This window comes from Geotrypetes seraphini, chromosome 5 (assembly GCF_902459505.1).
Source record: "Geotrypetes seraphini chromosome 5, aGeoSer1.1, whole genome shotgun sequence".
Classification (NCBI taxonomy): Eukaryota; Metazoa; Chordata; class Amphibia; order Gymnophiona; family Dermophiidae; genus Geotrypetes; species Geotrypetes seraphini.
The window spans coordinates 246,970,499-246,993,751 of NC_047088.1; the positions used below are offsets into that span (position 1 = coordinate 246,970,499).

General features: G+C 44.8%; 1 protein-coding gene across 4 annotated transcripts in view; it reads right to left on the bottom strand.

Annotated features, from left to right (window-relative positions):
• The window catches only part of KALRN (kalirin RhoGEF kinase), a 1,310,049-nt gene that overhangs the window by 762,321 nt on the left and 524,475 nt on the right, over nucleotides 1-23,253 (bottom strand). For all 4 annotated transcript variants that reach the window (XM_033944399.1, XM_033944394.1, XM_033944393.1 and 1 more), the window contains 2 exons: nucleotides 20,739-20,931; nucleotides 4,665-5,177 (listed from right to left, as the gene is read on the bottom strand). In XM_033944399.1, coding sequence (XP_033800290.1) covers nucleotides 4,665-5,177; nucleotides 20,739-20,931 — 706 coding nt within the window. The remainder of the gene's footprint in view (nucleotides 1-4,664; nucleotides 5,178-20,738; nucleotides 20,932-23,253) is intronic.

The following is a 23,253-nucleotide window of genomic DNA, read 5'->3' on the forward strand; positions in this document are numbered from 1 at the left end:
CCTGTCCCCGCCAGGATCCTCTCCGTCCCCACCCGTCCCCGTCAGGATCCTCTCCGTCCCCACCCGTCCCCGTCAGGATCCTCTCCGTCCCCACCCGTCCCCGTCAGGATCCTCTCCGTCCCCACCCGTCCCCGTCAGGATCCTCTCCGTCCCCACCCGTCCCCGCAAGGAATTACCTCCATCCCCGCCCATCCCCATAAAAAGCAGCAATTACTTCTGACAGGATCATCAATTCCACAGTTTCTTTTGTGTTTGCGCTGCTGATTTCCTTGTGCAATCTCTTTGGTGGAACCCTTGTTTTGTTTTCTGTTCAGGTAATTAACTTATAAACCCCCTCTTTTACTAAGGCTGACGTGTCCATTATATTATATGGACGAATCCTGCTTCCAAAGCCTTCCATCCCCGTGGGAGTCCCGTTGGCTAGAAGGGGGTCCCCGTGGGAGTCCCGTGGGCCAGAGGAGGGTCCCCGTGGGAGTCCCGTGGGCCAGAGGGGATTCCTGCAGGACCCCCGCGGGGCCCACGGGATTCCCGCAATCCCTGTTCCCGTGCAGACCTCTACTTGAAACTTGAACTTAAATGGTCTTATAGAATACCAGTGTAAACCAGCACTGGCATGCTTAAATAGCTGGTGTAAATGCAGACACCTAAATGTGGCGTGTCATATATAGGGGTCCTTTCACTAAGGCGCACCAGCCGTTTTAGCACACTCTACATGCTAACGCGCCCATAGAATATAATGGACGCATTAGCGTTCAATGTGCGCTAAAACGGCCAGCGCGCCTTAGTGAAAGGACCCCAGATCTTGCAGTATTCGGGTAAGCAGCCTGTATAAATGTTGGCCCCGCCCAGGACATAACTATGCCCCTCCCCTGAAAATGCCTCTTTCGCATTTACATGCTATGCCATTCTAGTATTTTACATACAGAGTAGCAGTTAAGGTGCCCCTCTGCCATTTCCAGACACATGACGAACAATTATTGTGTAGGTGTCTCCTCAACATTTGCCAGAGTGAAGACTAAAACAAAGAATTAACTCGATTTTTCGGCTGTAGTCTTTATCCTCCCCCTGGGCATTCATACAAGCCCGGTAAGCTGCAGGACACTTCAAAGGAATCAAGCTAGATTCAAGACAAGGATTCAAGACAAAGTTCCTGATGAACCAGAACGTACGCAGGTAGGGCAAGTCTCAGTTAGGGCGCTGGTTTTTGACCAGAGGGTCACCGCGTGAGCGGACTTCTGGGCACGATGGACCACTGGTCTGACCCAGCAGCGGCAATTCTTATGCTCTTATGTCCTTACTAAAGAGTTACCTGGCTAGATCGTACTAGTGGTTTGTTTTATACTATCGAGACTGGGGAGTCAATTCGGAGCAGTCCACAAAGGTGCTACAATGCATGAGCTTCTGTAAAGGTGTTACATTACACTTCCCCCTCCCTATTCGCGGTTCTACGTTTGCGGTTTCGCTTATTTGCGATTTTTTTCCGCAGCCCCTTCCCCCCTCCTCCCCCGAGAATTTAAAAAAAAAACAGCCCTGGGACTTGGATCGGGGCGAGGAGGGAGACGATCGGAGGCGGAGGGGGGGTCCTCATCACAATAACAGACCGGTTCATCTTTGCGGCGATGTAAGAGAAACAAAGCACACCGAGGAGCCGGACCCTGGAGAGAGCGGTCGGGGCCCACACAGACCTAAACACACGCGCGCAAGCAGGCTCCAAGTGCTCCCCGGCCTTTCCAAACACAAGCTGCCCGGCCCAGGTCCTATGCACTCAGAGAGGAACGATCTCCGCTCTCAGCGCCCTATAACCCTGGCTTATCAACCCTCCGGCAAGCGCCTCTTACCTGCATCCTCCCGCCGCCGCCTCTTCGCTCCCCCGGCCCGACACCGAAGCGGAAAAAGAGAAGACCGAAGCACCCGCACTGGCCCTCCACGCAACACACATGGAGGGAGGCGATCAGAGGCGGAGACCACTAGGTAAGGTCCGGGGGTGGGTCAGAGCTGGCACAAAGTTATTCGTGATTTTTCACTCTTCGCGGTCTGGCTCTGCCCCTAACCCCCGCGAATACTGAGAGAGAAGTGTATTCCATTTTTAAAACAGCTACATTGGTTGCCCATAAAACAGCGAGTGCCCCAACCTGGTTTCTATCACCGTGGGAGGTTTATAAGCCTGGAAGAGCTTTGAGATCAGTGGGAGCCATGAAATTAATAGCTACTGCGGAAAGAGGAGTACGTTATCACGTGGCCACAAAATCTAAAATGTTTTCGGTAGCCGGAGTGAATTTATGGAACGCTCTGGTTGGTCAATTAAGGCTTTGCACAGACTGGCCTAAGTTTAAGAAATTATTAACAACTTACCCCCTCTTCTTCAAAGCCGCGCTAGCGGCTGCCGTGTGGCAACAGCCCCGAAGCCCTTTAAATCTCTATGGGCTTCGGGGCTGTTACCGCGCGGCTTTGTAGAAGAGGCGGGGTTAGTTGTTCGTCGACGCCTATATGTAGAGGCTGCAATACATTTCATGTGTTCAATTCCTGGAAACGCTACTATTCAAGCTGCCTCTTACTGCACGTATATAGGTTGCAGACAATCTTGTACGCTGCATGGGGATAAGATGTTTGAAAAATACTTTTAGGAATGTTTACAGCTTGGAAACCGTTTAGAAATTAGGCGGTATACAAATTTTTTTAAATAAATAAATGGGTTCTATACTGAGGACTCCTTTTACTAAGGTGTGCTAGCGTTTTTATTTATTTATTTTTTTAATCTTTATTCATTTTTATACTTCAGAATACAATACAATCATACAAACTTTAATATCACTTTTCATCACACATATATTGAAACATAATATATAAATCCTCCCTCCCACCCTCCCCTCATTATAACTTAATAATTTCATATAATTTGAAAAAATAAACCCACCCTCCCCCCACCCTGTACCTCAATAAATAAAAGGGGAATTAAAAATAAAAAATTATTAAATATAATCAATCCTTACAATAATTTGCTAATGGCGCCCAAACATCAACAAATTTATTACAGCATCCCTGTTGAATAGCTAATATTTTCTCATACCCCGCGCTAAATGAAAAATACTAACGCGAGGCGTTAGCATCTAGCACGCGCTAAAACCCCTAGCGCACCTTAGTAAAAGAAGCTCTGTGGTGGTATTACAATACAGAGTTATTAATACCGGCATGATTATGCCATAATCCATCATCCTACTTATATGCACATGTCTATACCAAATCAATGGTCCTATGAAAATACCGGTACACATGTAATATTAGGTTTACTATTGCAGTTAAATACTCTATACACTATTTTTTTTACAAACCTCTTAACCCTTTCAGGACCATAAGGATCGTAGGCCAATTTTTGTGGTTTTGACGACATTTTTATGGTAAAAAGGGCTTGCAGATGCCAAAAAATTGATTTTTTTTTGTGAAATATCATTATTTTTTTTTAAAAAAATCTAACTTCTGGCTTATGGACAGTGTGGCAAGTGAATCTTCTCGTCAATCTGGCAACGACGCTAATGAATGAATGTCGGAACCGGTTTGTTTACATAAAGGCAGTATCATATGGAATCCGTACATATCAAATTTAGAACTGTCGACTATCCCAATCAAAATGTATAGGATTTTAAAGTTATGGGACAAATAGGTCCCTTGGTCCTGAAAGGGTTAAGGAGGTTGGCCATTTCAACTAAATATAGGCCCTCTTTTACTAAGGTGCGATAACCGATTAGCCCGTGCTAATCAATTTAGAGCGCGCTAATGGGTGCATGTTAGTCTATGGACCCGTTAGCGTTTAGCGTGCGCTAATTCGATTAGCACGGGCTAATTGGTTAGCGCACCTTAGTAAAATCATCTATTTACACGCATCCCTGAAAGTTCTAGCTTCCTCTCTCTGTCAACTTCATAATTTCAGTTGACGTAGTTTGAGAAAAGGGCAGTATGCAACTCTTATGATTAATGTTAGACGGTTTTATTGATTGTACACTGCTTTGAATGGACAGTTTGACTGGAGAGGCGATCAATACATTTTTAAATAAATAAGGGTGAGAAGGAGGGAAAATGGCTGCCCTGGCTGGCCAGAGAGGTGCTGAGGGTTGCACTTTGGAAATACAGCATACCAGGGCCTTGGGCATGAAAGGGTTTCTTTAAAGTCACCTGAGAAGGTGGTCAAAGATGGAGGGAGAAATGCCTCACCTTGATCAAGCAGGACTCTCTTATCAGGCCAGTATTATAAATATGAATTCATATAACAGAACAATCATTTTTAAAAGTCCTTCAAAAATTATATTTGAAATTCAGAGCACCTTCAATCCTCTCTTAAAAGATACTGGAGTACATTTCTTAATAACACAACTGAAAGTCATTTGAACAAAGTCTGATTTTTTTAGTTAATGTCTACCAAATGTATTGCCTGTAATTGTAAAATACATTATCCTTTTATAGATGTTGACAAGAGCTAGCTATTCTTGGATCTCGTCAAGGCTATTATTTCCAACAATTAAATCAGTGATTTGTTTTCAAAAGTCATATAACATACATCTGCTTTCAACATGACTTTAACAGCTCGGAGAAATCCCTCATGCTGGTAATTCTAGACAATGATAGAAACAATAGATCTTAGTAACCTTGTAAGCTAACAGATCATTGCCTACCTTTTCTGCATCTTGCTCAAAAAGTCGTAATTGAAAGCACTGATCCAGTTTCAGTTTACGAACATGCCACATCTGATGCAAATGCTGTCGGGTTGAATGCAATTTGTCCAAGAGGCTGGTGATCTTTGGCACAAGACTTTGGAAGTCTGTACTACCAGGAATGCAGTTCTTACCAGAAAAGCCATCCCCGCACCTAATACACTGTAATAACCGTTGTCCTTCACGATCCAGTTCTTCTACCGGAGCCTTGATCACTTTCTTTTTCAGCTGAGTGTGTTCGTCAATAAGCCTCCTGGACCCCTCGACATCCACTGGAAACTCTTTCCTGGCCAGCATTTCTTGCAGATCTTCTAACCTTGATAACAAATGGACGGCATTGTTAAAAAAGTCTTCCAGCGAGACCCGGAGTTCAATCCATTCATCGTGGTTGTAATCCAATGATCCTTCAAATTCATCCGTCAACTGAGAAGGATCCACAAGCTTTGCAAGGCCTTCCACAGAGACCATACTGGTCTGAAAACATAAACAGTGACATAGTTTTAATGAACATTAACTTATGAACAGCTGCACAATTGACAACTGTATAATAAATGTTAATAGATTTATTTTAATTGGCACATGGATTTTTTGGACACTACTATATACTAACAAACAAAAAAAAGAGATATTACTTAAATTGGTTTCGTACCAAAATAGATATATGGTAATATTTATTTTTATTTGGCTAATGTAGACCCCTCAGTGCGGTAGTCAATCAACCACTAGATGCCATTTAAAGAATCAAGCCAAACAGCACCTAAGTGGACTTAGGCGATGCTAGGCGTCCTAAAGGTAAGTACCAGTCCATTAGTCCAGCCTTTCACTTGTCTGCCTTTACAATGCCCATCTCAGATGCCTAAGTCAACCGCGCCCCCTAACCACGCCTATTGTTTTAACATAGGCGTCGTTAGGCATCCTTAGGCACGTGTTAGGCATCACTAAGCATCCTAAGACTTCAGCGCCAAACTCTTAAATTATTTAATTGATGGGAGTATTTTTTGGGATTGGCTGACAACCGGCGTGGTCAATTACCACGCTGATTAAGTCAATTTAAAAAAAAAAAAAGTTAGACGCCGATCCTGAAGCTAGGCGTTGCTAGGCGGCCGCAATAAGGATGCATACAGTCTCTAATTTATGTGCAAAATTGTATGTCCTACCCTCAGCCTAACCAGATTCTGCCCACGTAGACACCCGGCTTTAAATGACGCACCACTGTATTTAAAGGCACCATTTTTTTTTTTTTAGAATAGCGTGTAGCCAGATAATTGTCATTTACACATGCATGTGCACTTATACACAGTATACTGGTATTCTGGTCATTTACATATGTACTTGGCACCTAAATATCTGTTCTCACTCTACAGAATTCTCTCTTTATTATTTCCGTTTCTCCAAATGTACTTACGGGAAGCCACAACATAAAACTCAAAAGCAATACAAGGTCATAGTGCAGTTCTTGCATGACGATACAACCCCGCGAAAGACAAAGGCGCGCGCCGACAACTGAGCGCAAGACGGAGGTGCGCGCCGAAGAAAATTACAGTTTTTAGGGGATCCGATGGGGGGTTTTGTTGGGGAGCCCACCCAGTTTAATTAATAGAGATCACGCCGGCGTTGTGGGGGGTTTGGGGGGTTGTAACCCCCCACATTTTACCGTAAACTTAACATTTTCCCGAAAAACAGGGAAAAAGTGAAGTTTTCAGTAAAAATGGGGGGGAGGTTACAACCCCCCAAACCCCCCCCCCATGTGGCGCGATCTCTATTAAGTAAATGGGGGGGTTCCCCCCCACACCCCCCGTCGTAGCCCTAAAAACAGTAATTTTCTACGGCGCACACCCCCGCGCTGCGCTCAATTGTCTGCACACGCCTTTGTCCCGGCGCGCTTTTGACCTGACACCATCTAAGTGAGGGGTCGGCTAATTCTTTCTCCGTGTTGAAGGGCATGAGACCATGGTGCCCAAGCTCCCTAAACTTGCTTGAGTCAGTGGTTTGGCTCACGAAATGGCGGAGATGTCTGCAAACATACAGAGTAGTTTGTGGTAAACCCCCGGATTCTATAAATGGCGCACACACTTGTGCATGATCCCGAGATCCACATGCAATAGATTAATGAGCCGTTAACAATCAATTATTGACATTAATTGGCTCGAATTTGGATTTGTGTATAATTCTATAAAGATCTGTACCCAAATCCTCTTGCGCACAGCCCGTAAGGGGCAAGGCTATGGGAGTGGGTAAGGGGGCGTTCCAAAGAATTATGCTCAGTGTTATAGAATTTGGGGATTGCATGCTCAAGATATGTGCCAGGATCTACACCAGGTTTCAGTTGGTGTAAGTCCTCGCACCCAAATACACACTAAGCAGTATTCTCCCAGAGGTTGTGATAAGAGCAGATAGCGTAGCTGGTTTTAAGAAAGGTTTGGACAATTTCCTGGAGAAAAAGTCCATAGTCTGCTATTGAGACAGACACGGGGGAAGCCACTGCTTGCCCTGGATCGGTAGCATGGAATGTTGCTACTCCTTGGGATTCTAGAATCTTGTTACTCTCTGGGATTCCGGAATCTTGCTATTCTTTGAGATTCTGTATGGAATGTTGCTACTCCTTGGGTTTTGGCCAGGTACTAGTGACCTGGATTGGCCACCGTGAGAACGGGCTACTGGGCTTGATGGACCAGTGGTCTGACCCAGTAAGGCTATTCTTATGTTCTTCTGTACAGCCCCTTTTATAGACCATGTAAATGGGAAATACAGGTACACCAAGAAGACCAAAATGCCAATAGTTTTGGACAGGACCAGAACGTATGGCTCATATTGGAGGCTCTTCACAGATAGGGCTATAAGTACATGCCTACAGCTACATGTCCCATGCATGCATAAAAATGTAAGAAAAAGAACTGACTTGCATAAGAACTCTAAGCGCTATTCTATAAGGGCAGCATAAGTGGTATGGTGTGCAACCTCAAGGGGGGCTTCCCCATGCATGGAATATGGATAGGGGGGGCCTCCATTTATGAGCATAACTTACACACACCTTTGGCACATTCACGCTTCCTCACATGCACCAGCTCTATGGCGGTTGGGACTGTGGGGTGTGTTAATGCTGCGTGAGCTGATACCAGGTTCCGTTAGCATTCTCTAACGACTGCCGGGTGCCCAGGTGTTGTTATAGTAGCGTTACCAGATGGCTGGATTTCCCCTTTTTCGAGGACATGTCCGGGGGTCCGGACAGCTTTTCAAAACCCGGGTTTTGAAACGCTTCCTGTCAAAGTTGCGTCGGGAGGGGGAATCCGCGCGTGCGTGGACGCAAAGCGGTGATGTCACACACAAGTGCACAGATGCCATCTGGGGGCGGGCTGGGGGATTAACTGGGTGGGCCTGTGGGCAGGGCCAAGGGTCCGGATTTCACTTTGGGAAAATCTGGTAACCCTATGTTATGGAATATGCTAAAATTGTGCATTTTGAGGGAGGTACCCTGTTGAAGACTTGCCCCATGGACGCTTATGTGCTGGCATAAACATTTGAAAAATCCATTACAAAATTGCCCCCTTGATAATACACCTTTTAATACTTCTGCTTGTACTTCTGCCAAGCTTATTTTCACTAAAGGCAAGTTTGACCATGTCTCCCCACTCCTGTCCAAACTTCACCGGCTCCCAGTTCACTCCAGAGTCCTCTTTAAATGTGCCTGTTTAGCCTTCAAGATCCTTCATGGCATCCTCCCTCCCGTTATCCCTCTCTTCTGGAACTCCTCTAACCCTAATTCCACTAGATCCTCCCCAAAACTGAAACTATCATTCCCCTCTGCAAAAGGTATATCCCGCGTAGGAAAACTAGGAACACCCCTCCCCTTTAGAACCACAGAACTCTGGAACAACCTCACATCCCCGCTCAGAATTTCAAGCTCCCTCCAATCCTTCCGCAAACACCTGAAAACTTGGCTCTTTTCAAAAATCTAACACCTCCCGCTCTTTGGCACCTGTCCCTCTTTATCTTCCTAGCGCCTTTCCTATAACCCTTCATTGTAGCTCCTTTTCAACCTAACCCTGTAAACCGTGCCGAGCTCTACGCTTGTGGAGATGGCGCGGTATACAAACCTAAGGTTTATTTTAGTTTAGTTTAGTATATCAAGATTATTTTAAACTTATGCTCCTAGTCACTGCTAAAACCAATATGACCATTTCACAGAATAGTGATAAAAAATTCACTATTGATAAATATTAAATTGCTGTGGATATGTAGAAAATAGCCCAAAATGTATCCTTAGGCCATTTCTGAGAGCCACCGGTCTCGATAACATTTCACACTCTGAAATCTCTTTAGGGCTTCTTACATTAAAAAAATCCCCACAGTCTATCTCTTGCAGGTTCCAGTGTGATCTCCACTTTAATGCTGGATAATGATTCGCAAACAAACTGTAAAATTACAGAACTCTTTCCTGCTGAAAGTCACCAGTAATTAAGATTATTTATATGGGAAAAAGCAATCGTTACCATTAATGTATACAGGATGTTTAGGGTTTAAAACTTTTCAAAGAAAGGAAGTGCCTGGACTGTATCGCATTTATTTTTGTAAGGTGAGTTCCAAACTTGCCCATGCACTAAATCAGAGACATCAAACTTAAGAGCCTTTTCATTAAATTGTGTCAAGCCTTTATGTGAATTTAGGGACCGATTCTGTATAGGACACCGATCTTGGCGACTGCCTAAGAAGCGGTTGAGAATCGCACACTGGTGTTCTATACAGAATTGTGTCTGCCTTAAAGAGCAGACACCTAACCCCCCTCCCCCTCCTTATTCTCTAACCGGCGCCCATGTCTCCAGCGCTGATTAGAGAACCGCGTTTGCCTGATTGCAAAGATAGGCATCTCAGACACTTATCTTTGCTGAGGGATCCCTTGCCGTCAGCTGATCGCCAAAAGGGCATCCCCGATCAGCTGAGCCATCAGGACTCCCTGAAGCCCCTGCCTCGGGGAGATTTTTTAAACGTCCGCCCCGATTGGCTGTCAGACAGCGGTAGGAAGCCAACTGCCACCTACAATTGGGATGCCCTTTTGCAGAATGTGTCCCCTTAGTGCATGAGAAAATGCATTAAAGCGTTTTGCGGTATTTTGCTTATTGGTGCATGCTAAACAGTGCATTAGCTATTTAAAAAAAATATTTTTTGGAAAGTGTGTGTCATGGGCAGAGGACGGGCATGGAAGTGTTATCCTGCTAGCAAATTCTGAAGCGTGTGCTGCCTGGCTAATGCGGGGTTAATACAGACAGAAGTCCTCAATGACTTCTAACTAGGAGGCGGTCAGCGCTCCCTCACTAATATATTACAGGTTCTAATGCAAACATTTGCTCACCACCTGCAGCAAAGAAAAAAAATCCTACTAAATATGCCATGGTCAGAGTCGGGCGTAATACATTACTAAGTGATATATGAGGGGACACTGGAACATTCCAAGCCTAACCAACAAGGCTGGAAAAATATGGAACAAAAAAAAAAGTTGAAAATCTCTGGACCAAGGCCCTCTTTGACTAAGGTGCGCTAACCAATTAGCATGCGATAATTGAATTAGCGCGCTAAATGCTAACGTGTGCATGTTAGTCTGTGGACGTGTTAGCATTTAGCGCGCTAATTCAATTATCACATGCTGATCGGTTAGCGCACCTTTGTAAAAGAGGGGATAAGTGTATAGCCCTCAATGGAGACAGCCCCAACTTTGTTCATTGGGCTGAGAACTTGTATTACTTTTACACCTAATACGTTATTTTTCAGTGACCTACCTAGACTGCTGTAGTAACTAATATATTCCTGTTTCCTAATGAAACTAGTGACTGCTTTATATTACTTTTGGAAAGTAATTTACTCAACAGTGGTTACTCATACTTTTAAAAGTAATATATTACTAGTGATACATTGCCAGTAATATATTACTACTTACTATGTCCTTCAATTTTTTTCCTTTCATTTGACAATTGGTATTCTTTCAGATTTAAATTTGTTGTCTATTGTTCACTGCTTTGTTATCTCTTCAGGGAAGACAGTACATTGAATTACATTACATTACATTACATTACAGATTTCTATTCCGCTTGTGCCTTGCGGTTCTAAGCGGATTACAATTTAAGAGACTGGACAAATTCAGGAATATTACAGTACATAGAATCAGGAATGTATCAAGTTACAATTGTTAGTCTGGAAGTTTCCAGGAGAAATTTGGAGCACGTAGTAGATAAATCGTAGGTTGATGAAGTGAGTTGTACAATGTTTAGGTATATTTATGGAGGGGTGTTCGTGTGTGTAATTTCTAGTGCTATGTTGAGGTTAAGATGAAGGAAAGTGTTTTTTGAAGAGATGAGTTTTGATTTCTTTTCGGAATTCTTTTATGTCTATTGATTTGATCAGTAGATTGGAAATGGTAGTGTCAATTCTTGCTGCCTGAGTGGCTAAAAGGCTGTCGTATAGTTTCTTACGTCGTGTACCTTTGAGAGGAGGGTAAGTGAATAGGTTTTGAGTTCTCCTTAGTCTGTGTGAGCGATTACGGTGTAGTCTTTTGTTTAGGTAGCTGGGTGCCGTTCCGTGTGTTACTTTGTATAGTAGACAGTAGAATTTGAACTGGGATCTTGCTTTTATTGGTAGCCAGTGTGAGTCAAGGTAAGCATTTGTGATGTGGTCAAATTTGCTGAGGGAGTAGATGAGTCTGAGGGCTGTGTTCTGAACTGTCTGTAATTGTTTTATCATGTAGTTTGGGCATGATAGGTAAAGGCTGTTGCAGTAATCTACTATGCTTAGTACTAGGGATTGAACTACTATCTTGTATTGATCCTTGATGAAGAATTTTCTTATTTTTCGTAGATTACGCATTGTGAAGAATGCTCTTTGGATGATTTTGTGGATTTGGGTCTGCATTGTGCAGTTTCTGTCTAGTTGAATTCCTAGGATCTTGAGTGTGCTTTGCATTGGGTACTTGATTGTGTTTAATTCCAGTTCTGTGCATGATGGGTTTTTTTCCTTCTCTAATAGTAGGAATTTAGTTTTTTCCGAGTTCAGTTTCAGTTTATGACTTGACATCCATTTTTCTATCGTTTCCATTATTATTTTCAGGTGGTTTGTTGATAAGGGGTCTTGTATGTTGAAGGGGATGAGAATTGTTATATCATCCGCATAGCTGAATGATATTGTGTTTAGGGCGTCTAGGGTAATGCCGAGGGATGCTATGAAGAGGTTGAATAATATAGGAGATAGTGGCGATCCTTGTGGTACTCCACATGGGTTTGACCATGGGTCGGATAGATGCTCTTTTGACTTGACTCTGTATGTTCGAGTTTTAAGGAAGCCTTGGAACCAGTTGTGAACATTACCAGAGATTCCTATTGCGTCTAATGTCTGGAGTAGTGTGGGGTGGTCAACTAGGTCAAATGCGGCAGAGAGATCGAGTTGAATTATAATCCTCTATAATAAAACCCTTACCCGCGCATACGCTGTTGAAATGGCGTGATCCCTGCCGCCGTGATTTCTGCTTCTGTGCCGAATTTGATTTGCAGCGCGTGCAGCGGGCTTGAGGCGCGGTTTGCGGCGTGTGCAGCGATTTCAGCGGCGGTGGCGGTTTGACTCCTGCACTGCCGCTGCCGGGACGCCTCTTCTCACCCCCAGACCAGCAAACGCAGCAGCCATGGGGCATTTGCTAGGCCAGCCCACTTTGATAATGCGAGATGGGCCGGCGTAGCAAAAGCCCTGAGGCTGCCCGGGCTAGCGGATGCTGGACAGGGGGAGCAGGGAAAGGAGAAGGGGTACTACTGGACAGGGGGATCAAGTAAGGGGTGCTGCTGGACAGGGGGAGAGGTAAAAGGAAGGGAGAAGGCCTATTGCTGGACAGGGGGAGCAGGGAAGAGGTGCTGCTGGACAGGGGGGAGGTAAAAGGAAGGGAGAAGGGCTACTGCTAGACAGGGGGAGCAGGGAAGAGGTGCTGCTGGATAGGGGGGGAGGTAAAAGGAAGGGAGAAGGCCTTCTTCTGGACAGGGGGAGCAGGCAAGGGGTGGTGGTGGACAGCTGAGGAAAGAGAGAGACAGAAAGAAAGAAAGACAGACAGCGGCCAAGGAGAGAGAAAAAAAGAAAGAGACAGAAAGCGGCCAAGGAGAGAGAGAGAGAGAGAAAGAAAGAAAGAAAGACAGACACACACACACAACTATTCTAGCACCCATTAATGTAACGGGCTTAAAGACTAGTAAACAATAAACTTTAACATAGTAATAAATTACTTGCGTCTATGGTAAATCTGGGCTTAGCACACGGGAAAGTCCCGTGCTAGAATGTGTTAAACCAAGATCTCAGTAAAAGGGCTCCTTATTTGAGGCTTTATACTGTAAATTGTCATGCATCTATAATTAGATGCTAATCTCAGTAGAACCTGGTTCGTTGTTAATGGGGAGCTGAAATTCTCTCTGACAGCAAAGGTGTCCAGGGATGTTTGCTTGGCTACTCATGCTGTAGGTTTGTCATCCCTGCAGCTGCAGACAAAGCAAAATGGCACAGGAATGAAACAAATGTGGTACTGACAAGGATTTAACCCATGGAGGAGCTCTGCTTTGCTTGGTGGTGGTAGAGACCATAGCAGAAAAAAAATTTAAGGTAGACTAGGGGACACTCGATGAAGTTACAGGGAAATATTTTTAAAACCAATAGGAAGAAATTTTTTTCACTCAGATGATAGTTAAGCTCTGGAACGCTTTTCCAGAGGTTGTGGTAAGAGCGGATAGCATAGCTGGTTTTAAGAAACGTTTGGACAAATTCCTGGAGGAAAAGTCCATAGTCTGTTATTAAGACATAAGGGAAGCCTCTGCTCACTCTGGCTCAGTAGCATGGAATGTTGCAAGTCCTTGGGATTCTCGAATCTTGCTACTGTTTGTGTATTCTGCATAGAATGTTGCTACTCCTTGGGGTTCTAGAATCTTGTTACTCTCTGGGATTGCGGAATCTTGCTATTCTTTGAGATTCTGTATGGAATGTTGCTACTCTTTGGGTTTTGGCCAGTTATTAGTGACCTGGATTGACCACCCTGAGAATGGGCTACTGGGCTTGATGGACCATTGGTCTGACCCAGTAAGGCTATTCTTATGTTCTTATATTAGACAAGTGCAAAGTGATAGAAATAGGGGAAAAATAATCCTAATTATAAATATGCTATTCTGGGTTCCATATTGGGCGTCACCATTGAGGAAAAGGATCTTGGAGCCATTGTGGACAATATATTGAAATTTGCACTTCTGTATACAGCAGTAACCACAAAGGAAACTAGAATGTCGGTAGAGAATGACACGGTGATAAAATTCATCACCGTTCCCGTTCCCGCGGATAACCGCGGGAAATAATCCCATGTCATTTTCTAGTGTCTATTTCAACCTCGGTCCTTCTACACCAGCATTCTTCAAAGCAAAGCTTGCGGGTCAGTGGTTGTGCCCAATTATACTCTGATTCTTCCCTCTCTCCTTAAAGAATGACATGAAGATGGTTTACCGCGGTTATCCACGGGGACGGGAACGGTGATGAATTTTGTCACCGTGTTATTCTCTAAATGTCAGGAAGATTCAGAAAGGAATGGAGAACTCAACAGAGAATAGGGTAAAGCCTTTATATCAATCAATGGAATTGGTCTGTGCGTCTTTATCAATGACTAAGAACAAACGAGCAGGACATTTCCATCAGCTCAGTGGTGTAGTGAGAGTGAGTGGTGTACGGGGCGGTGGCCTCTCCACTCCTTCCTGACCCTCCTGCGGCGTGTGTACCCCCCTTCCCTTGCCCCATACCTCTTTAATTTAAGTACACGCCGCATCACAAACTTGTTGCCCGCATCGGATCTCCTTCTGATGTCACATCCTAGGCACGGGACCCCCTTTGATGTCACTTCCTAGGCACGGGTCCTGGAAATGACATCAGAAAAAGCGCCAAAAAGGTACAGGGAAAGCAAGGAGAGGAGCGGGGTTTGAGCGAGTGGGCGGGCAAGTGAGTGGGGAGTGAGCGAGTAGGCGGGTGAGCGGGAGGGGGGGAGAGGAGAGGTGCCGCCACGCCTGGGGCGGACCACACACCCCGTACCCCCGTTACTATGCCATTGGGCCAGGTAACCGCTAATATTCAGCACTGATGAATATTTGCGGTTAGCGGCTAAAACGTAGCCAGCTATTTCATGCGATAACCACCAAGACTGAGTGTTGACCAGCCAAGTTTAGCAGCCAAATCAGGCCGCGTAAATAGCAGTCCTCTTTGGTCTCTATTAACTTAGCTGGCCAGCGATGAATATTGACTTAGCCGTTTAATGCTGGCCGAAAAACTCCCCTCAGGTATTCAGTGCTGGTCACCAGAAATGGCCTGATTGCAGGGGTAGGGGGATGCCAATACAAAAGTTGTCTCACGGCACCACAGTCCCTAGAGCCGGCTCTGATTAGTATAGATAGGTTTGTTGCGTTGATGCACACTGGAGGAAGGGGATATGCAGCATTTTGTCACGCCGTGTGAGCTTTTCAACCTGTTTTCAGGATGGGGAATTCACAGGGACACAGATTACTGCAGAGGCAGAGAAAGCAAATTGCAGACTAGATTATGGAGAGGGAAGAAAACAGCTGCAGAGTTGCTGGGAAAAGCTGACACACAGAGCCTTGTAACTATAACTTGTTTTTCCAGAAGCTGAAATACAGCTAGAAAGTTCAACTTGTAGGGTGAGAGGTGCTGAAAGGCAGACAGAAGACTAAATTGAAAACATTGAACTTGGGAAAGTTTTAGGATATTTAATTTGCATGTTTAAATCTGTGTCATATTGTTTTATTTCTGTGTGCATTATTTTTCTGTCGTCTTTACTAAAAGCCTTTTTTAAATGACTTTTGCCATTTTGTGCCCAGAGGTGTGGTATACACTGTGACTTCTGGATTAGCTCAGAGGTTACAACAGTAGGCCAAGAGCCATGGTTCACATCATTTTTATAACTTTCCTACATTAATGTGAGTTATGCACTTATTATCCCATCTATAATCTTGTATGCACATTTTCACGCTTAGCACGCAAATGGCACATGCAGGTTATAGACTAGTGCCAGTTATGCTAATTGTCTATCTATGAAAATAAGAAGAGCCATACTGGATCAGACCAATAGTCCATCTAGTCCAGTAATCTGTTCCCACAGTGACCAATTCAAGTTACAAGTAGAGGTCTGCACGGGAACGGGGATCGCGGGAATCCTGCGGGTCCCGCGGGAATCCCCCCTAACCCACAGGACTCCCACGGGGACCCCCTCCTTTGGCCCACGGGACTCCCACAGGGACCCCCCTCTAGCCAACGGGACTCCCACGGGGATGGAAGGCTTTGGAAGCAGGGTTCGTCCATATAATATAATGGACATGTCAGCCTTAGTAAAAGAGGGGGTTTATAAGTTAATTACCTGAACAGAAAACAAAAAAAGGGTTCCACCAAAGCGATTCCACAAAGAAAACAGCGGAATTGATGATCCTGTCAGAAGTAATTGCTGCTTTTTATGGGGATGGGCGGGGATGGAGGTAATTCCTTGCGGGGATGGGTGGGGACGGAGAGGATCCTGGCGGGGATGGGTGGGGACGGAGAGGATCCTGGCGGGGATGGGTGGGGACAGAGAGGATCCTGGCGGGGAAGGGTGGGGACAGAGAGGATCCTGGCGGGGATGGGTGGGGACGGAGAGGATCCTGGCGGGGATGGGTGGGGACGGAGAGGATCCTGGCGGGGATGGGTGGGGACAGAGAGGATGCTGGCGGGGATGGGTGGGGACGGAGAGGATCCTGGCGGGGATGGGTGGGGACAGAGAGGATCCTGGCGGGGATGGGTGGGGACGGAGAGGATCCTGGCGGGTACGGGCGGGGATGGGTGGGGACGGAGAGGATCCTGGCGGGGATGGGTGGGGACGGAGAGGATCCTGGCGGGGATGGGTGGGGACAGAGAGGATCCTGGCGGGGATGGGTGGGGACGGAGAGGATCCTGGCGGGTACGGGCGGGGATGGGTGGGGACGGAGAGGATCCTGGCGGGTACGGGCGGGGATGGGTGGGATTTCTGTCCCCGCGCAACTCTCTAGTTACAAGTACCTGGTAAAAACCCAAATAGTAAAAACATTCCATGCTACCGATCCCAGGGCAAGCATTGGCTTTCCTCATGTCTGACTATGGACTTTCCCTCCAGGAAGGTGTCCAAATATTTTTTTAACCCATCTAAGTTAACCGCTGCTACTACATCCTCTGGTAATGCGTTCCAGAGCTTAACTATTCTCTGAGTGAAAAATATTTCCTCCTATTGGTTTTAAAAATATTTCCCTATAATCTCATCGAGTGTCCCCTAGTCTTTGTAATTTTTAATGGAGTAAAAAGTCAATTCACCTGTACCCATTCTACATCATTCAGGATTTTGTAGAATTCGATCATATCTCCCCGCAACCATCTCTTTTCCAAGCTGAAGAGGCCCAACCTCTTTAGTCTTTCCTCATACCAGAGGAGTTCCAACCCCTTTATCATCTTGGTCTCTTCTTTGAACCTTTTCTAATTCCGCTATATCTTTTTTGAGTTATGGCAACCAGAACTGAGCGCAATACTTAAAGTGAGGTTGCATCATGGAGTGATACAGAGGCATTATAACATTCTTGGTCTTATTTACCACATCTTTTCTAATAATTTCTAGCATTTTGTTTGCTTTTTTTGTCCGGCACCGCACAACGGGCAGAAGGTTTCAGCATATTGTCAATGATGACGCCTAGATCTTTTTCTTGGGCATTGACCCCCCCTACGGTGGATCCTAGCATCTGGAAACTATGATTTGGGTTATTCCTCCCAATGTGCATCACTTTGCATTTGTTCACATTAAATTTCATCTGTCATTTGAATGCCCAGTCTTCCAATTTGCTAAGGTCAGCCTTCAATTTTATCACAGTCTGCATGCGTTTTAATAACTTTGAAAAGTTTAGTGTATCTGCAAATTTACCCCCCCCCCCTTTTATGAAGCTGCTTTAGGATTTTTTAACCCCAGCAGCGGTGGTAAAAGCTCCAACGCTTATAGAATTCCTATGAGTGTCCGAGTTTTTACTGTTGCGGCCGGCGATAAAATACCCTAACGTGGCTTCATAAAAGGGGGGGGAGGAGTTAATCACCTTACTCGTCATTCCATTTTCCAGATTTATAAATATGTTAAATAGCATCAGTCTCAGTACAGATCCCTGTGGCACACCACTATTTACCCTCCTCCATTGAGAAAAATGGCCATTTAACTCTACCCTTTGTTTTCTGTCCGATAACCAATACTTAATCTACACTGCCTCCTATTCCATGACTCTTTAATTTCTCAGGATCCTCTCATAAGGAACTTTTTCAAAAGCTTTCTGAAAATTTAGATACACTCCATCTACCGACTCACCTTTATCCACATGTTTATTCACACCTTCAAAGAATTAAGTGCACATCGACACTAACGATAATCAGCGATTATTGGAGTTAATAGGCAATAATAGTCCCTAATTTTGTGGCATATTTAGGTGCTGTTGTATAAGCCCCTAATTCTATAGGCAGAACTGCTAGAGGAGCCTGGATGTGGGAGTGACATGGGCTGGGCAGGGGCGTGCCAAGCAGCTGCATCAAACTTTCAGAATACTGTCTGTTATGTGCATAACTGCTGCATTTAACTGCTTAATTGCCATTATAGAATCTGCAATTAACACAAATAGTTTAGATGCGTACACAATTACTCAAAGATTATACATGCAGCATACTATTCTGTACAATAGCACATAGGTGTATTAGCATGAAATTGCAAGCAGGCAGACACATGGGGAGGGCATGGGCATGTCTCTAAGACACATGTTTGATTTAACGGGATACTACCAGTTCCACAAAGATCATGGATCAAGTCGGAGCATACAGTTGCACTTGCCATTGATCTGGCACCACTGTTCATGCCTTACTGTAGCCAGGGGAAAGCAAAAGAAACTCCGTGGGGTGACGACGTTCCTTAAAAAGGACTTTATTTGTAAATGTCAAAGTTCCAAAAGTACAGTAAAATCATCCACACAAAAATAAAGTAATCCACATAAAAACCTTAAAGGACCTAGTCCGCTAGGGGCGCAGGAGCTAACACGGTCCGCGTTTCGACAAAAAGGCTTCTTCAGGGGTCCCCGAGGGTCCTCTAATAACTATTCCCTTTGAATGCAAGCAGCGTCTTTCTCACTGCTCATCACATAATAGATTCTCCACTTATTCACCATTATAGGACCCTCAAGGACCCCTGAAGAAGACTTTTTGTCGAAACATGGCCCGTGTTGGCTCCTGGGCCTAGGTCCTTTAAAGTTTTTATGTGGATTACTTTATTTTTATGTGGATGATTTTATTTTATGTGGATGATTTTAGTGTACTACTGGAACTTTGACATTTACAAATAAAGTCCTTTTAAGGAACATCGTCACTCCACAGAGTTTCTTTTGCTTTCCTCTGGATTTTCTTCTCTGTGGATACTTTGGGGTCACTCTCTTTGGTTTTTACTGTAGCCAGGAACATGGAGTCTGATCGCAAGAGAAAAGGCACGCAGCTTTCAAAATATATGTGTAAAAATACAAAAACAAAACATAGCTTTCTTTTTTGGACACAGTGTAGAACACCATCATAGGGAGTGTGTAGCACAGTAGTTAAAGCTAGTTTGGGCCCTTTGAGGTTGTGGGTTCAAACCCACGCTGCTCCTCGTGACTCTGGTGAAGTCACTTACTCCTCCCCCCCCCCACCCACTGCCCCAGGTACATTAGATAGATTGTGAGCCCGTCATATGAATAGCAGGGAGAAACGCTTGAGTACCTGAATAAATTCATTTAAACCGTTCTGCGCTCTCCAGGGAGAAAAATAAAAATAGAAAACACACCCTGCTAAGAAAGTCACAACTAAGTAAGGTCTCCAATTCACTTAAAAATCAAGGCTTAGAAATTAGTGAGAAATAAAAGGCAAAATGGACCAAAAAACTTAAAACCTACACTCTGGCCATTAGCTATTAATACAACTTGCAGTAAAATCCAGTTAGCGCTGGGGAACCTTCTGCTTATTCTCAGCTGTGCTCTTCCGTTCCCAGCGCACATAGGGGTCCTTTTACTAAGGCGTGCCAGCCGATTTAGCGCACGCTAAACGCTAACGCATCTATAGACTATAATGGGCGTTGTAATATTTAGCGTGCGCTAAAACGGCTAGCGTGCCTAAGTAAAAGGACCCTATATTTAATGAAGTCAAGGAAGAGCAAGTGAGAGGGGGTAACGAGGCCATGGGTAGCTGCCTTGAAATGTTATGGATTCCAATAGTGGAACCTTGGTTTACGAGCATAATTCGTTCCAGAAGCATGCTCGTAAACCAAAGTACTCGTATATCAAAGCGAGTTTCCCCGTAGGAACTAAGGGAAACTCGCTTGATATGTTCCGACCCACCCCCACCCCCTGAGGCCAGCGGCGATCCGCCCCCCCCCCCCGCGTCGCTCCACCCCCTCCGCAATTTGGCATCTCGCATGCACCCACCTAAACACATTGGCTTACCCCCATATGGCACCAGCACCAGCATCAATGCACAGGACATGCTGGCACCCGAAGATCTGCCATCTTCCTTTTGCTGGGCTTTGAGCATCTGCGCATGCTCAAGACCCAGCAAAAGGAAGACGGCAGAACTTTGGGCACCGGCACCAGAATGTCCTGTGCGTTGGTGCTGGTGCCGGTGTCATATGGGGGTAAGCCATTGTGTTTGGGTGGGTGGGTGCGTGCGGAATGCCAAATCGCAGCAGGGGGGCGATGCGAGCAGGGGAGGGAGGATGCCGCATCGCGGGGAGATGTCATATGATGGGAGGGGGCGCTCGTAAATCAAGTCAAGCTCGGTTTCCGAGGCGCCGATTTTGCGAATGTTTTGCTTAACTGGAGTACCACTTTTTTTTTTTTTTAAACAACACATTTGTCACCCTTTAAAACAAAATTTTCAAACAGTAAAGTATGGCAAATACAAAACGGCATGGAAACGGCGGTGTTCCAATGCGCTTACCTCAAAAATAAATTTGGAGCTGCCAAAGTTAGTTTTCTGCTTCTGCCAGAAGTTATCGGGTTTGATGATCAGGGCGACATGGATCTCAGCTGGGAAGGCTTCCTGCAGGGTCTTCAGGAGGGGTTTGATCAGATCCCACTTGGATCCCCGCATGTCAATAATAACAGTGAACCCTCGCTTGCACACATCTTCACTGCATGAGAGAGAGAGAGCAGCGCAGGAATTAAATGTGTTTATCATTCTCAGTATCAAATGTTTCTCGGGGGGGGAGGGCAAAAATAAATGTAAGAACAGATGTAAACAAAATATTCACAGATATGCAAAGCTTGAAGTTATGCTTCGGTTCGATACATTAAAACTGGATGCACCAACCTGACTGATTTGTCACAAATGGACTTTGCATTGAAAAAACATGCAGAAATCACCTCAAAATATGGGGAAAAAAGTCTGAAATTTAGGGGGGGGTGTTGTATTTTGTTAAAGCCACCATTGCAGCTATACTGGAGGTAGATCAAAGATTTAAGATCCTTGGTTGGAACACTGTGAGATCTTCGATTGGTTGCAGCCTGCATTTAAAGGAAATAATACACTGGCCCTTTTGGCAAGGGGAGGATGTCTAAGTTCTTTCCCGATTAGTAAGGAATAACACCCTGATATCATCTTCTGAACTACTTACCAGTCCCCAAATTCTATACTTTGGGCACTGATAGCAGAAATTAATTTTCTCAATTACCACCCTCATCCACTAGAATTCAATCCCACTCTACTTAAGGGAAGAGAAAAACCTAGATAAATTTAAAACTAACTTATACACATTTTTATTTAAGAACATAAGCAATGCCTCTGCTAGGTCAGACCTGAGGTCCATCGTGCCCAGCAGTCCGCTCACGCGGCGGCCCAACAGGTCCAGGACCTGTGCAGTAATCCTCTATCTATACCCCTCTATCCCCTTTTCCAGCAGGAAATTGTCCAATCCTTTCTTAAACCCCAGTACCATCCTCTGCCCTATTATATCATCTGGAAGTGCATTCCAGGGGTCCCCACACATTGGGTAAAGAAGAACTTCCTAGCATTCGTTTTGAATCTGTCCCCTTTCAACTTTTCCAAATGCCCTCTTGTTCTTTTATTATTCGAAAGTTTGAAGAATCTGTCCCTCTCTACTCTCTCTATGCCCTTCATGATCTTACAAGTCTCTATCATATCCCCTCTAAGTCTCCTCTTCTCCAGGGAAAAGAGACCCAGTTTCTCCAATCTTTCTCTATCACTCTCTCTCTTTTCCTTTCTCTCTCTCTATTTCTGTGTCTTTCCCTTTCTCTCTCTCTTTCTTTCTTTCCATCTCTCTCTCTCTCTCTCTGTCTCCCTTTCTCTCTCTCTTTCTGTCCCTCTCTACTCTCTCTATGCCCTTCATGATCTTATAAGTCTCTATCATATCCCCTCTAAGTCTCCTCTTCTCCAATCTCTCAGCGTATGAAAGGTTTTCCATCCCCTTTATCAGACGTGTCGCTCTCCTCTGAACCCTCTCGAGTAACGCCATATCCTTCTTAAGGTATGGCGACCAATATTGGACGCAGTACTCCAGATGCGGACGCACCATCGCCCGACACAATGGCAGGATAACTTCTTTCGTTCTGGTTGTAATACCCTTCTTGATTATACCTAGCATTCTATTTGCTTTCTTAGCGGCCACTGCGCACTGTACCGTCGGCTTCATTGTCATGTCAACCATGTCCAGACATGATCTGGAGCTCCTTTCAAGATTTAGAGTGGAGCAATTACAACAGACTATATAACAAATACTCTAAATCCTATTGCGTTCTGGACTCATGCCCCCCAGAAATCATGAAAGCGGCACCTTTAGTATTTAAACTATCGTTGATGCAATATTTGGCTCATAACCTAAAAACTGGGAAGTTCCTCTCTAATAATGGTCACATAATAATAACCCCAATTCTAAAAAATCGAAAAGAATCTTCAGCTATAATATCCAACTACAGACCAGTAGCATCCATTCCATTTATTGTAAAAATTATGGAGGGATTGGTACACACCCAACTGATGGATTATCTGGATCAGTTCTCTCTCCTACATGAAACTCAATCCGGTTTTAGACCGTTATTCAGTACTGAGACAGTAATTGCGGCTATTTTAGACAATCTGCGCCTACTGTTTAGTAAGGGCCTTAATGCCCTGGTTATGCAATTCGATATGAGTTCTGCCTTTGATCTAGTAGACCACGGGAAACTGCTGCAATGCCTAGACGCCATTGGTATCAGGGACGAGGTGCTGAATTGGTTCCGTGGCTTCCTTATGTCCCGCACTTATCAAGTACATTTTAATTATGAACTTTCAGATACCTGGAGCAATCCATCCGGTGTGCCACAAGGGTCTCCGCTATCTCCATTGCTCTTCAACGTCTACATGTCCTCACTAGGCACGCAGCTAACCCAGTTAGGGATAAAACTATTTAGTTATGCAGATGATTTTACGATCATCATCCCATTCGTTAATTCTATCT